The following is a 15,086-nucleotide window of genomic DNA, read 5'->3' on the forward strand; positions in this document are numbered from 1 at the left end:
TCTCGATTTAACTCATATCATCTCATATAATTATTATAAATTTTTTAAATTTTTATATAAAATAAAATAAATAATTTAATTTTTTTAAATTTTAAAATTAAAATAATATTAAAAAATATATTTTAATAATATTTTATTTAACTTTTAACTTTAATCTCAATTCATCTCATCTCATTTATAAAAATAAATGAGACCTTAATTAGCCTACAATTGCAACAAAAGCCACAAGGTACAAACAGCGACCATTGAAAAATAATATATACAAGTTTCGAATGTACGAATTTTGCACAAATATTTTATAAAAAAAATGGATGTCATCATAAAAAAAAAGTGTGAAAATAATTTTTTTTTATTGATAAAATCCACATTTTTATAAAAAAATTTATATATTTCACACTTGTACCTAACATTCTTTCCGACCATTAATTAGTCTACAACCTTCGAATAAAGCCGAAAGATATCATGTCATTTCGATCGCCACACACAAGATCCTGCCGAATTCCTTGCCCAGCATATTTTCAACTCCACCGCATATTACAGAACCATGATATTGAAAGCCGCAAAACTTTCCCCATGGAATCACATTTCTGCATAATCTCCATTTTGTCGTTAGTAGAAATTGGTCTAAGAATAATTTAGGCACTTGCAATGATCTGAATTCAAATCAGTCACATCTATGATCGCCAGGACAAATCCTTTGCTTTTATTTCAATGTCATTAAGTTTGTGGCAGTCATATCTTGCATGATGATCATCTGATGGGTATATTAATTTAAGAAGTCACACGTACCGCACAAATTTTTTTTAAAAAAAATTAATAAATATAATAAAATTAATTTTTTAATAATAGATATATTTTTTTTAAAAAAAAAGTACGACGTATGCATTACTCACGACCTCTTTTGTATTTAAAATTCACATTAATTTATTTTATCTTATTATTATAATTTTCTTAAATTCTCACATAAAATATAATAAACAATTCAACTTTTTCAAATCTCAAAATAACTTTTTTAAATTTTCACGCAAAATATAATAAATAATTTAACTTTTATTCTATTATTCATAAACCATCTCAACTTATCTCTAAATTCAAACCACTCCTTAATTTTGAGTCCAACTTTCAAGCTGTTTTTACTGCTCATCACCGGCCGGTTAGACTGCATGCAATGCCTTGACGTATACGAAACTGAACCATGCATAAGGTCGAGGGTTTTACTGTTAAAAACCAGTTGTTGCCAAATTTTCCACGTTAGGCACAAGGCGTCTGAAGGGATGCGTGCGTTGTGGCCGGGAGGCACTGGGCACTGCTCATGAGTGCTCACATTCAATTTCGCTACCCACCGAACAAGTTTTCAGGTTGGAGGAATTAATATGCCTTTCCCACTAGGGACTTCCCCCCAGCTAGTCAACTAATTTAATGAAGCTTACGATTCAAAGAGATACGGAAAAGACATGATATTTGATATGTACTGCTCTGTGGATCTGTGGTGGTAAGCGAGGTGGAGAGCAAGTGGCCGCTGGGATATTGGTAGCAGTTGGTGCCTGGCTTTTTCCTAAATATCACTAGACACTAGTTAATTATACAAAGTGCTTAAAATTGGAGCCACATGAAACGAAAGATTTCTACCAAACCCGTCACTGAAAGCTAGGAAAATATAAGTACAGAGTACTGCATGCATATGCAATCGCTTTCTCTATAACTATGGTGGTCAAAGATTAGCCTGCATGCTTTAATAGCTAGCCCCATCCCCCATGATATTGAACGCTGCAGTACTTGTGTTAACTAAGCAGCCTCCACTCGGCAGATTTGTGAGCCAGATTTGGCAAGCTTGAGATAATATTGCACAGTTAAAAGGAAATCTAATGCGTTAAATTCAAGGAATGGAAGTGCTGCAGCCAGCTGAGCCAGCCTTTGTTTTCTGGCCTGGACCCTGTTCATGATGCTTAATTTGGTCATTGCCACTAGCTACTAGTATTTGTTTCTTTTAGCTAGGAAAGAAGCTAGCTAGCTATAGCTAGGCTACTCATTTTATGTGTATGTTAACAAGTTTTACCTAAAAAGTGCGACTCTTTCTCTTATTTTTGAAAGCCCATGGCATGCTTTCTCTTTGTTTGTTTTTCTTTTTTCTATTTCAAAGTTAAAGCGAGTGTGTACGAACTTGAAAGCTCAATTTGTTGAGATGCATATATATATATATATATATAGCATGAGTATGAGATATCATCATACCCCTAGTTGAAAGGCATGCATAGAGTTTCATTACATTAATCCGGGCAATCATTATTCTTGGATGCAGGACGGTGATGCTAGCTCATTTCAACCATATAAAAAGATGGAAAATGAATTTTCTCTAAATTCATGTTAGAACTTGAGAGTTTCGTACTTTCAAGTGTAAAAAATACTTTTTTTTTTGTTTAAAGAATAGGACAATATCTCAATTTTATTGATAACCCTCATATATAGCGAAGAAAAACCGTGATTACTTCTGACACTTAGGGATTATAGATAAACAATAAGACTAAAATATACAAATAAACTAAAATACCAAAAAACTACAAACTCAATAAAGAAACCCACTAGTACAGGAATTTAAATTTTGACATACGATAGTTCAATCTTATCCAGCCGAAACACTCCTTTCAGCTTGGTGCGAAGAGGAGTATTTCCTGAGTATCTAAAAGTGATTCTATTTTCCTCGTGTCTTGCTAGAAAATTCGTTACCTGATTAATCTCCCTAAATTGATGTGAAATGATAAAATTTATACTTGTGAGTGATTCCTGCAACGCCTCCCAAAAATTTCACAAATACCAGACAGTGCAACACCTTTGCATAACCTAATTAACAACCACAGAAGAGTCGCTTTCTATCTCAACATTACGGAGACCCAACGATTTACATAATCTCATGCATGTAGACAAAGCTCGTAACTTAGATTCATTGTTGGTTTCAAAACCATAGAATTCTGAGAAAGCAACTATCAAACTACAATTAGCATCTCAGATGACCCCACCTCCGCCACAATTACCAGGGTTCCCTCGGCAACTCCCATCAATACTCAATTTAACCCAACCTACGGCTAGCTTCGCCCACTTGATTAACCTTGGTAGTCTCTGTTTTATTGAAACGATGGGCACATCCAACTCAATGAGCAATTTTCGGTCTGTAGATGACAACCTGGTTATCTTTGAAATTTTTTCAGAGACATGGCGTACCCAGAATTTAATCTCCCTCCATACTAAATCAATCGAAGTGTGAACACTCTCCATACTGGTTGTGCACCACCGCGCCCATAACCTCCATGTGATAAGGCTTGGAACTATCCCAATTAAAACTCCCTTATGTGATGACCGCTTTGCACAACTGAACCACGTTATTACCCGAGCCCACTATGAATTGCACTCCGTGCACCGAACCCCCAACGCCACAGCAGCTTTCTTCCAAATTTCCTGCGTAAAATCACATGTGCGTGTGAGAAATACACACGTGAATTAAACTCTATAATAATAATTATTAAGTATTTAATATTGTTAAAAAAAATTCATATATACAGACCATATAAATGTTGTCTAACCTACTTTATTTGTCTATCTATTTCTCACATGCATGAAATCCTCAAATTTTGACAAAGAGATATTAAAAAAGTATCTGCCATTTTACAAGTAGATCTATATTTAGGTCTTGTTTGTTTTCGTAGATAAGATGACTAGATTAGTTAAGATAAAAGTTGAAAGTTGAATAAAATATTGTTAAAATATATTTTTTTAATATTATTTTTATTTTAGAATTTGAAAAAATTGAATAGTTTATTTTATTTTGTGTGAGAATTTGGAAAAGTTATAATCATAATTAGATGAGATGAGATGAAAAGTTTTGTAAAAGTGAATGAGGCTTAATTCCTAGTTATTGAAAGAGATAGATAGTGTTAACGTTGTGTTTCGTATGTCATTGGGCCAGGTTCCATCAACTCAGATATTCAAAACTGGGCCTACAAACATAGAGAATGAAGAAGTTAGGAGAATGTGGCCTTGGGGTCAGGGACTCTCTGATGTCAAAGTTAGTAAATTATTTTTTTGTAAATAATGAAAGAATCTAGGGATCAGAGAATTTTTCTCGTATACCGAGAGTCTGGAGAAACAGATTGTGTCTGCTCCCGTGGAGTTCATGTCCTTTGTACTGTTCCTTTTATTAGAGTTTTTTAATGTGATGTGCCTATACGATGACATCATTAATGTGGAGTGAAACTCGGGTAATAGTTCCATTAATGCGGTGTGGTTCTCTGATTTGCTTTAATTTTCTGTTGTCTTTGGTGGTCTGTCGATGTTTCCATGTCAGAAGAATAAAAGTTATTCATCTTTCCTATTCTGTCATATACAAGTCCCCATGAGCAGAGTGTGGCCGAGCGACGTCAAGCATATTCGTCCCATCAACCATCATTGTTTACTTTTTGTTGTAGGCGACTTGCTTCATTGGTAAGTTTGGGCTCTGAGGCCGAGTATCAAGTCGAAGCGCAATAGATTTGTGAAGTGGAAAAAATCTCCTTACATATAGATCATGCAAAGACTAGTACTTTTTATTGTGCAATTTATATTAATAAACGTTCAAGATGCACACGTTAATTTGTTCTCAAAGAATAAAACGACCGATTCTATATGGGAAATATCCCATGCAGCTTGTTATGAAATAAAGGACAAAAGTGATTGATTATTTCAATTTAAAAGCAGAAAGAAAAAGGGGATCCAGATCAAGAAAATCTTGCAACTGGCAGTGGCAGCAGCCATTAATTATCAACCAGCTTCCAAAATCAGCTATATTCAAAGTTCATGCTTAGTTGTGTTTACACTGCACAAATAGGTTGTAAGATTCTTCAAAGCTAGTTTCTATGTCCACATGATGAACAAAGAAAGGATCTTAAAATAAATCAACTCAAAGCTAAAAGTACTATATATATATATATATATATATATATATATCTGCAAAAGGGCACATGATGATAAGAACAAGATCATTAATTATAAAAATTAGAAGGAAAAAAAAAAAAGCTTTTGTCCCAATATATAATAACATTAAAGGAGTTTGGACAGACTGATCACTGCACCAGATAACTAAGAAAAATTAGAGTCAATATATTAAATAAAAAATCATTTGGGAAATAAAAACCAGATCATAAAACCTTATAAATTCTCTAAACTTAATGAAACAATTAGTGCCTAATTACTTGGAAGTTGGAACCATTTAATTCCTAGGAAAAAAAAAAGAAAAGAAAAAGAAAAAGAAAAATCCTTAAGATTCTTTATCTCAAACACTAAAGTCTAAACAAATGGCAAAGAGGATATATATATATATATATATATATATATATATATCTATATATCTGCAAAAGGGCACATGATGATAAGAACAAGATCATTAATTATAAAAATTAGAAGGAAAAAAAAAAAAAGCTTTTGTCCCAATATATAATAACATTAAAGGAGCCTGGACAGACTGATCACTGCACCAGATAATTAAGAAAAATTAGAGTCAATATATTAAATAAAAAGTCATTTGGGAAATAAAAACCAGATCATGAAACCTTATAAATTCTCTAAACTTAATGAAACAATTAGTGCCTAATTACTTGGAAGTTGGAACCATTTAATTCCTAGGAAAAAAAAAAAAGAAAAAAAAAAGAAAAAGAAAAATCCTTAAGATTCTTTATCTCAAGCACTAAAGTCTAAACAAATGGCAAAGAGGATCAAAGGTCACCATCTCATCATGCAACTCGATTCTCCTCTCTCTTTCTTTCCAGGAGAAAAGAAGAGGTGCTGTTTCTGAGATCAGTTTCACAAATAAGCGATCTTCTTGGGATCACCAAAATTCTCCTCGCTCTCTCTTTTCACTCCTCCAAAACACACACACACACACACACAAGCAAACCTTCTTTTCTTTTACTAAAGCTGCCCTGTCTCCCTCTTTCTCTTCTCCCCATTCTCTCCTATAATCCTATTCTCAACACTACCCATATATCCCAAAAGACATTCCCTATCAAAACTCAATGGGCATTATGGTAATGTAGGAGCAACAATCTTGACCACACACACGTGGCCTGGCAGTACAGGTGTCAGAGCATGAGTGGCGGTGATTTTGTTGCTAGGCAATAGGGGGGCAAAGCTAATGAAAGAGGGTGGTCCCCCCCCCCCCCCCCCCCCCCCCCCCCCCCCCGCCAAAAAACCCCGTTGGTGATATTTTTCTCAGTGGCCCGGATCTCACGGGGATCTGTGAGGAGCACACGTGTGCATGCGCGACAGGTTTCGACATGCTGGCCCAGCCCATCACGTGCGGTTAAAAAAAGGGAGAAAAAGCAGGTACTGTGGGCTGGCTTCCAAATCAAACGTTTGTGTCGTCAGTTCGCAGTGGCACGCTTGGGGGTGATGGTGCATGCGTGGTCCATCCTCTTACCGGGCCTAAAATCCTCCACTTCATCTATCTATATGTTTTTGTATATCCCATCGCCCACCCTTTTTTATTCTCCTTTTTCGTTCAACCATGAATATTCTTTAATTTCCTTTTACCTTTCCATGCACATGAAGGAGACCCAATTAGTTTTGAATTTTCAAATTTGAACCAGTCTTGAGAAAAATTTTAAGTTTATCAAGCTCATAAAAATTGTATTTTTTTTCCTGATGTTGCTGTTTATTGTCGAATGAAGTTACGACCATCTGTATAATTAATTAAGAAAAATTCTTCTCATCAGTCTCTATTCATCACTCCACACTTTATATCTTATACAAAAAGTTATAGGTATGAGGTGTGAGAATGAATAGTAACTGATGTATAGCATTTCTCATTAATTAATGATCCAAAAATAGGTTCACATTTTGGAAAAAAATAAATAAATAACTTGACGTTGTTCGTTTTAAAACGGGTCATATAATGATCAGAGTTAATTATATACATATTTGTGAGTCTAATAAATATTATAGTTGGGACTTATTATTCTTTCAATCATGCAATGCCGTTTGGTCGATCTGCATGCATGCATGATACTGCACATATCAACAAATTGAATTAAAAATGTTGCAGAGAAAAGAACAAATTGGACAACCTAGAGAGAAACCCAAAAACTTTCTAAGCAGTTATTCGTGTTTCCCTGATCAAATAATGGAGTGGGTAAAATTATTAATGATCAATAGTACGTAAGAACATTAATTATCAAGGACAAATGGATGGATACAAACCAAATTTGAGGCTCTCTAGCTATAGACTGACAACCTTTTGGGACAACACCAAACATAAACATAGACTGTTGCTATGTACGTGACCCACCATGCACCCTTTTGCATGGACATGCAGAGGCCGAGTCACCGATCGATCAACCAAATTTGTGGTTTAGAACAGCACGCGGAGGTCGGACGACCTGGCCTGACTGCAGTTGGACCAAGGTCGAGTACTCGTACGTATTACTAATTAGCCACATAAAATGGTTGCAATGATCTTTTGTTCATTTTTTTTAGTGACTATTGCATGGTTGTTAAGTGACATGCATGTACAGCCAAAGGCTAGCTCACCCCCCACCAATATTACGTGTTATACAGGGATATATAGCAACAACTCTTTTCTGTGATAGAGACGTAAGGCACCCGCCACAACAGCTAGCTAGGTCCCTAAAATCCGATCAATTATTTTCTAGCTCGATATATATATAATTAATATATAATTATAAAACTGAAGATCGACCATGATTAAGGGGACGATTATATTAATGATTAGGGCATGCAATGTCTACGCGTAATTAGAATAGTCAACGCTAAGATCATGGGTTGTTGGTCTCACCCCCACTATGATCTATTACTATAACGTCCCCATCATTCATGTTTCACCAACCAAGTAATGTATAATACTAATCTATATCGTTAGTTTAACAGATCAGCAAATATATATATATATATATATATATCAGCTTATACAAAAATCTTGATTATTTGCTTATTTAATTATCGTGGAGAATCTTTATTTTTTTTAAAAATGTATTTAATCCAACGATCATATGATCCTTGTTTGCATGGAAGATTGCATTAACTAAAGTCTAAACCACTTGATCTTCATGATTTATATATATCATTTCTCGTCTTCTTGAAGGCCAGCATCTTATATATATCCCAGGTCTTGATCTTCCAACTCGCGATCCCGGTCCGTCATATATATATATATATATGTGTGCGCGCGCGCGCGCGCCATTTTTCGAATGATCTATAGCCATTTAATTCAAGCCTATGCACTTTCGACCGTAGAATAGCGCTAGCCTTTTCCTTTTCCTATTGTTGAAGCTAACTACTTCATTGTTTTAGCTTAAATATTAATTAAGTATATGTTATGATAACTTAATTAGAATATCCAACTGTTAAGATTCAGTGGTCCTCCCCAGTCTTGCACAACTTCTTCCAAAATCCTTCTCGGGAGAAGGGAGAGATCTTATAATAATACAACTCGTCATTAGTACTAATGAGAATTATGCTGGTTGAGAATATTATTCGGATCGATCAGGACCTGCATGCATGCACATCATGTATATATTAAATAGGGCATGTATGCAGGATATATCTATATATATATTATAATTAATATTATGAGAAGCTATATATATATATATATATATTTTTGCATGTAATAATATATATTTGATTATTATGCATGTATATATATATATATTATGATGTGATGCGATGCATGCATGGTGGTTTTTCCGACTGTTTAATCTTAATTAATTATAATTTGTGAAATATAAGTGATATTTAATTAATTTGTTGATCAAGAAAGTAATATTAATAATTAACTAATAAGTTAATTATAACCCCCCAACTCCTGGCCACCCCCTAATTAATGATCAGAGTAATATCAGGCTTTTAAACTTTACGTTTTTCCTTTTTTTTTTTTTATTCGCATCTTGTGCTTGGAAACCAAACAATTGCATATATATATATATATATATATATATATATATATATATATAACAAAGCTATATATGGATTTGAAGACTGATCATTGTGCTTAGATCTGCCTCATTATACGTGCTTGAATTGGCCGTACGTTTTGTGTTTTTCTAACTATTATTTTTTCTGGGCACTGTATATAAAGTTATATAAAACCATATGAAGATTTTGAAAACGTTAGTGATGTATGTCTAATTAATACTTATTGACGAATGTGATAATGTATATATTGATTAAAAAAAAAAGTTATTTATCTGTTTAATATATAATTTTCGTTATTATTATTATTTTTTTTTTTTTTACTTTTTGCTTTTTTCTTCATTATAATTTTGATATATATTTCTCTAATTCACTGCATTGCGAGATGATCTTCACAATTTTAATATATGATTAATATTGAATCTTTATAATGGTTTGAAAAGGCAACTCCGAAAGTATCGTCACTGAGTGATCTGGGCATGCATTTCACATGAGTTATTACTCGCTCCACTATATATATATATGCACCCCCGGCTCCGAAGTTCCGAACCCTGGTCTTTTACTTTTCAAATTAATGGGATGCGATGAAAAGACTCGAACTCCTTAATTAGTCCTTGCAATTGACGACAATGCATGATATATGTTAATGAGTACTCATATACATCTTTAATTGGAAGAGAAAGGGAAAAAAAAAAAAAAAAAGGAGAGAATTCATGCCCAACACTTGATGCATGTGTGAAGTTGGAATTGACCAGATCTTTGACTGCAATTAATCTCAATGGGATGGATTTTAGCCTAAAGGATCAAAATCCAGTAGCAAAGATTTATCACTGAATACTGTTTATATATATGTATTGATCACTTAGCTTGCACGCGACGTACATCTCAGGACGTTCGTAGCGTAAATAATAATGACTTGTTTGTGAATAATAATTAAGTAGTTGAGAAAATATTAGAACTGTTATATTTAATTCTAAACACACCCTTAATTCCTTTACGCAAGACTTCCAAAATAATATAAGGGGCCTGCTAGTTACAATTAGTTCGGTGCATTAAATCGCTTATCAACACTCACATAATCTTTTTTATTGAAAAAAATAAAACGAATTTTTTTTTGAAAGAATAATAAGGTTTTCTGTCTCAATAAAATAATTTTCACTTTCAATTCGTATTGTATTATTTTATTAAATGGATGTATTACATTTAATATCAGTACAAAATTTGGTGCACGAAATCACTTGCAAGAAGACTTTTTCATAATTATAACGAGTCTTAAAATTAGTCTATCAATACCTTTTGGTTTGAAAATTGGAAGTTGAGGATCAGGGGCGCGCAATGCTTTTGCAAATTCGAGAAATCTTACAAACACATTTAAAGAAATAATTTTCTAGCTCTTGGCTTACCAGCCAACCAAGTTTTTAATCTATAATATTTTTCCTTTTAACAAGAAGAAGCTAGCCAGCCAACCATGTTTGACATCAAGGGCTTTGAGAGAATCAAGGATTAGATCCTTCTGTCCACAGCTTTTGAGACCATACATCTACCCCTCTCCTTTCTTTATCCCTAAACTCCATCAATTCACCTCCTTTTACTGCCTGTAAAACACTGTCACGACCGGAGTATGATCAAAAATCATTCTCCGGCCAGTAACTTTAATCAAAATCTAATTTAATAAAGAGATCAGTTTTGGGGGCAAAAAAAAAAAAAAAAAGAAAAAAACAAAGCCCAACGGGTTAAACAGAGCCACTTTTTTGACTAACACTGCCTCATGCGTATACATATAGTAGTACTACTGTGTAAATAAATAAATGGAGATGGTGTCATCTTCAAGCAAAGGGAGGCCCCACTCTCACTCTCTCTTTCTTGCATGGTTGGAAGAGTAGAAAATCTGCCTTTGCTTTTAACCTCATCTTCTTCACCGGTCTCTTTACCTTTTGTTTCCATTTTCGCGTGTGAACACGATCTGCGAATCTTCAATAACTTCTTCCTTACTTTCTTTATCTTTACAAAATGATGAGGGTCTAGCTCCCATTTATGCTTAGATCTCCTACTTCTTCTGATCTTTTAAGATATATGTACATGTCTATCTATATATCTTTATGTTCAATATTCTGATCTCTTTACGTTGTTATATATACCCAGAAATGATAATATATAATAGCTAGGAAGAAAAAAAACATGATTAATATATATCCATTTTATATACAGACAGACAAGAAGGAAATAGAGGTAATTAAAGAAGTCATGACACAATAAGATCATAAATATTATTTTCTCAAGTAAACCCCCAAACCATTGATTCAAAAGCCTAAAAAAAAAAAAAAAAAAGGAAAAATTCCCCAAGTTCTTTGGAAAATTACATAATTAAGCCACTAGCAATGGCTCGATTCGTATCGAAGTGTGTAGTTTCATAAACGGGCAATTCTTCCCGGTACCTCTCGATCCCAATAGCCGAAAGATTATCCAGTTCGAACAGATCAGAGCTTGAATAACTGGCTGCATCATCATCATCATCATCCACTTCAGAATCTTCAATGTCATGTTGAAGAATATCTCTCATATTCAAGTCTTCCTTGTCTTTTTTATAATTCTTGAACAAATCTTTAGCAACTTCTTCAACACGATAATTGCCACCCATTACATAACATTTGATCTCTGCATCACCCGCAGTTCTTATGGTGGACACAGTCATGAGCCCCGGCTTGTCCTCTGACAGAATTTTTTGCCCGCACGGCCTACAGTCCTGGTCCACGATCACGCTGATCGGGCCAAACCTCACCGACCTTTTCACCCCGGCTCCGGTACCATTGCTGAATTTTCCCCTCGAAGAAGGCGTACTTTTGCTCAGACAAGACCGCGAAAACGAAGACGCGGAAGAACATGTTGATGTTGTGGCGGTGGAGTACTTGGAGTTTCTCTCCTTACTGGTTTCATCGACGTTCCTGCCTCCAACTGAGGGCGACATCTTTGCCTTCTTTGCATTTCCTGCAGTGAAAAGAGAGTTAAGAAAGCTAGCGAGGCGTCCACCCGGTGATATCGGCTGCTTAACCTTCTTCAAGTCTCCGTAGATTTTCAAGGCCTTGGATTTGGTCTTCACGAAACCGTTCTCGTGTTTTGGCTTTTGTGTCGAGGCAGAATGACTTCGTTCGCCAGAACCACCACCAAACTTCTCCAGTTGAGGCTTCTGGGAAACACTGGTCCGAATAGGCTTCGGCCTCTGCATAGAATAACATGAAGACCTTGATTTCGACGCATAAACGGACTCCGACTCCGACGACGAGAAGCCGCCTCCGGAGCTCGACTCCGAAGAGCTCGAACTCGAATTCTGCAGGATAAAACTGCGGTCATCTCGCGATTTCCTTTCGAAATCCGCCGTGGAGTTTCGGCGTGCTGAGACCTTTTCGTTCGCTTTCTTGTCCATCCACTTCTCGATCATGCGTGCTTGTCGAAAGCTCGCCATTTCCTGTTCTTGTTCTTTTAGGCCATGGCTCTGTTTCTTTCTCATGGTTTCTCCGTATAGAATGAGTTTCTCTTCTCGTTTTTCGCCGGGGCCTTCGTCGATGGACCGATAAATCGAGTCGAGAAGAGTGGAAGAAAAAGATGGGTTCTCTCTCCGGTGTCGGTTGCGATCTTCTCGCAGCGATTTATCCCACCTCTCCATGTCCTTTTATATAGAAGTACAACAAGGAGAAGTAGATAGAGATTGAAGGGAAACAAAGAATGGCAGAACAGTGGGTTCTTAACGATATCAATTATTTCTCTTTGTTGTCTGCTTCAGAGAGAGAGAGAGAGAGAGAGAGAGGTCACTGGAGACAAGCATGATTGTATGAGAAAGAAGTAAGACATTTGCAAGACAAGTAGTACTCTTCGTGTTCTGTTTGCTCTGTCAAAGTGTGAAAGAGCAAATGAAGAGGAGAGAAAGCAAGCATGGGCATTGATGGGTGCTTGATAGCTTAGAGAGCGAGAGAGCAATGAAAGCCAAAAGCCACGCCTGTGGAGAGAGAGAGGGAGAGAGAGGGAGAGAGAGAGAGAGATTGTGTGTGTTCCTTTTAGATGTTCCTATTACTCCCTCTTTATAAGTCAGGAAGGTATATCGTGTATTTCACACACACCTTGGAATCTATGCTAAAGCTAACACAGACCGTTGGATCGCTGATCAACCCTCTACATTTTTAAGATAATTACTTCTCTTGATCTGCTGAAGGAATTACAAACTGAGAGCGGGCTGCATATAAGTCCAAGCCCGAACTAATGCCAGGTTGGCAATGATGATCATGCTCAACCAATTATTAAATTGTTTGCTTTTTTTTTTTTTCTTTTTTCTTTTTTTCCCTCTCCCATTATTTAGTGAAATTACTTCTACGCTTTGCCTCCTCCACATGAAGTGACATTAGATCCTTAGTTGCTTTTCCTCCAAAAAGAAAAGCAAGCAAAGTTATTAAGGTGTGGGATCATATACACAGAGAGATCATCAAGATTGTTATCCTACAACATCACGATTCACAACCTCTATTTCTCTGGGTCCAGATGGTAATTTCATACCTTCTTGTTCTTTCTTTTTTTTTTTTTTTTCTCTTTTTTCTTTTTTTAAGAAAAATATACATTTTTTCCTTACCCAAAATAATTTCTTACATTTCCCACATTTAATTATCACATGGCATCATGCTATGGTCACGTACAAATAAAAGATGATGAGATATTCACTACAACAAAAATGATTATTTGCGGCCAACTATTTCATGCGAAAATGATTATTTTCTATTAAAATAAATTTGTTTTCATCATAAATACTTATTTTTGTTGTTGTGATAATCGATTATAATCTTGTGATCTATTGACATTCGTCTCATTTTCTCACGAAAGATATTTGGTATCAAGTTCCCATAGCCTCAATATTTATTGGTAAATGGAAAAAAAAAATACTAAGATAATGATACATAATTCCAAGTTTGCCAATTTGCATTGATCATCGGGGTACAATGATATAAAATGCACAAAAGATGTTGGAACATGTGTATAATATTACATGGTTTCTTTGACTTTTAATACTAGCAGATGTTAATATAAGTGTCGGATGTACTATATATATGCATTGTTGTGATGATCACCATGTGAATAACACGTAATTAATAACATTAAAGTGCACGGAGATCATTTTTTTTTGGAAAAATCTAGTTGTAAGCAGTTCTACGCACTAATATGCGCATCAATTTAATATGATTGGTCAAAAAGTAAACTTTATTGAAAACAGTGCTAATTTGAATTTAAAATATAAAGATAACAGTATTAGTACGCAGATTGATACGCAAACTTGCTTATATATAGTAAAATTCTTTTTTTTTTACCCCCTCGAGTAGGGTTACCTCAGAAAAATAAAGCATTTCTAACTTATGTATAACTAGAAGATCAGGCAGAATGCCTCAAAAGTTTGGTATGGACTGTATTATGAGGCATTATTATTGCTAAGTCCAAGCTGCTCATGTTCATGAGCCTGCTTCTACATACAGTCAACTAATGCGGCTATTATTCTTAAATTTTGCACTCCCAAAGAACTTTTCTTTTGGTGAATCTAATAGTATAAAAAATGATTATTAATTTCAGAAATAATTTTTAGAAATACAAGTTGGCCGGATTGAAATTCCTCCGTAACAAGATAATGATAATTTATATATATATATATATATATATATATATATATATAAATATCAACAAGATAATGATAAGTTATAGTAACATAATTAAGCCAGCTATATCTACGGGAGACGATAAGAGAAAAAGTAAAATAAAAAATAGAATTAACTACATCCGACACAAGTTTTATGTATTTCGAAAATATGTTTACATTCACAGAACTGTAAATAATTTTATCAAGATGATAAATAAATATAGTATTGCAGCGGTCGTACAAGAAAATAATACAATATATAATAAATTCTAGCCACAAGAGAATAATACAATTTATAGTAAATTCTAGCCAACGGGTCAGATTGGATCAAGAGCCAAAATGAGTCAACAAATATCGGCTCAAGCCTTTGCTTTATGATTCAAGTCTCGTTGAAAATCTACTAAAAGACTACAACAGATCATTGTCTAGTTCGATCACTAAATCGGACTGCACGCCACAAACACAACCA

General features: G+C 34.8%; 1 protein-coding gene across 1 annotated transcript; it reads right to left on the reverse strand.

Moving 5' to 3' along the window:
• Window positions 1-11,197: 11,197 nt before the first annotated feature.
• On the reverse strand, window positions 11,198-12,992 carry LOC121259733 (protein BIG GRAIN 1-like A). Its single transcript, XM_041161460.1, has one exon. It carries the CDS (start codon window positions 12,611-12,613, stop codon window positions 11,309-11,311), a length of 1,305 nt encoding a protein of 434 aa, XP_041017394.1. The 5' UTR covers window positions 12,614-12,992; the 3' UTR covers window positions 11,198-11,308.
• Between the last annotated feature and the right edge of the window lie 2,094 nt (window positions 12,993-15,086).

The sequence above is a fragment of the Juglans microcarpa x Juglans regia genome, chromosome 1D, assembly GCF_004785595.1.
Source record: "Juglans microcarpa x Juglans regia isolate MS1-56 chromosome 1D, Jm3101_v1.0, whole genome shotgun sequence".
Classification (NCBI taxonomy): Eukaryota; Viridiplantae; Streptophyta; class Magnoliopsida; order Fagales; family Juglandaceae; genus Juglans; species Juglans microcarpa x Juglans regia.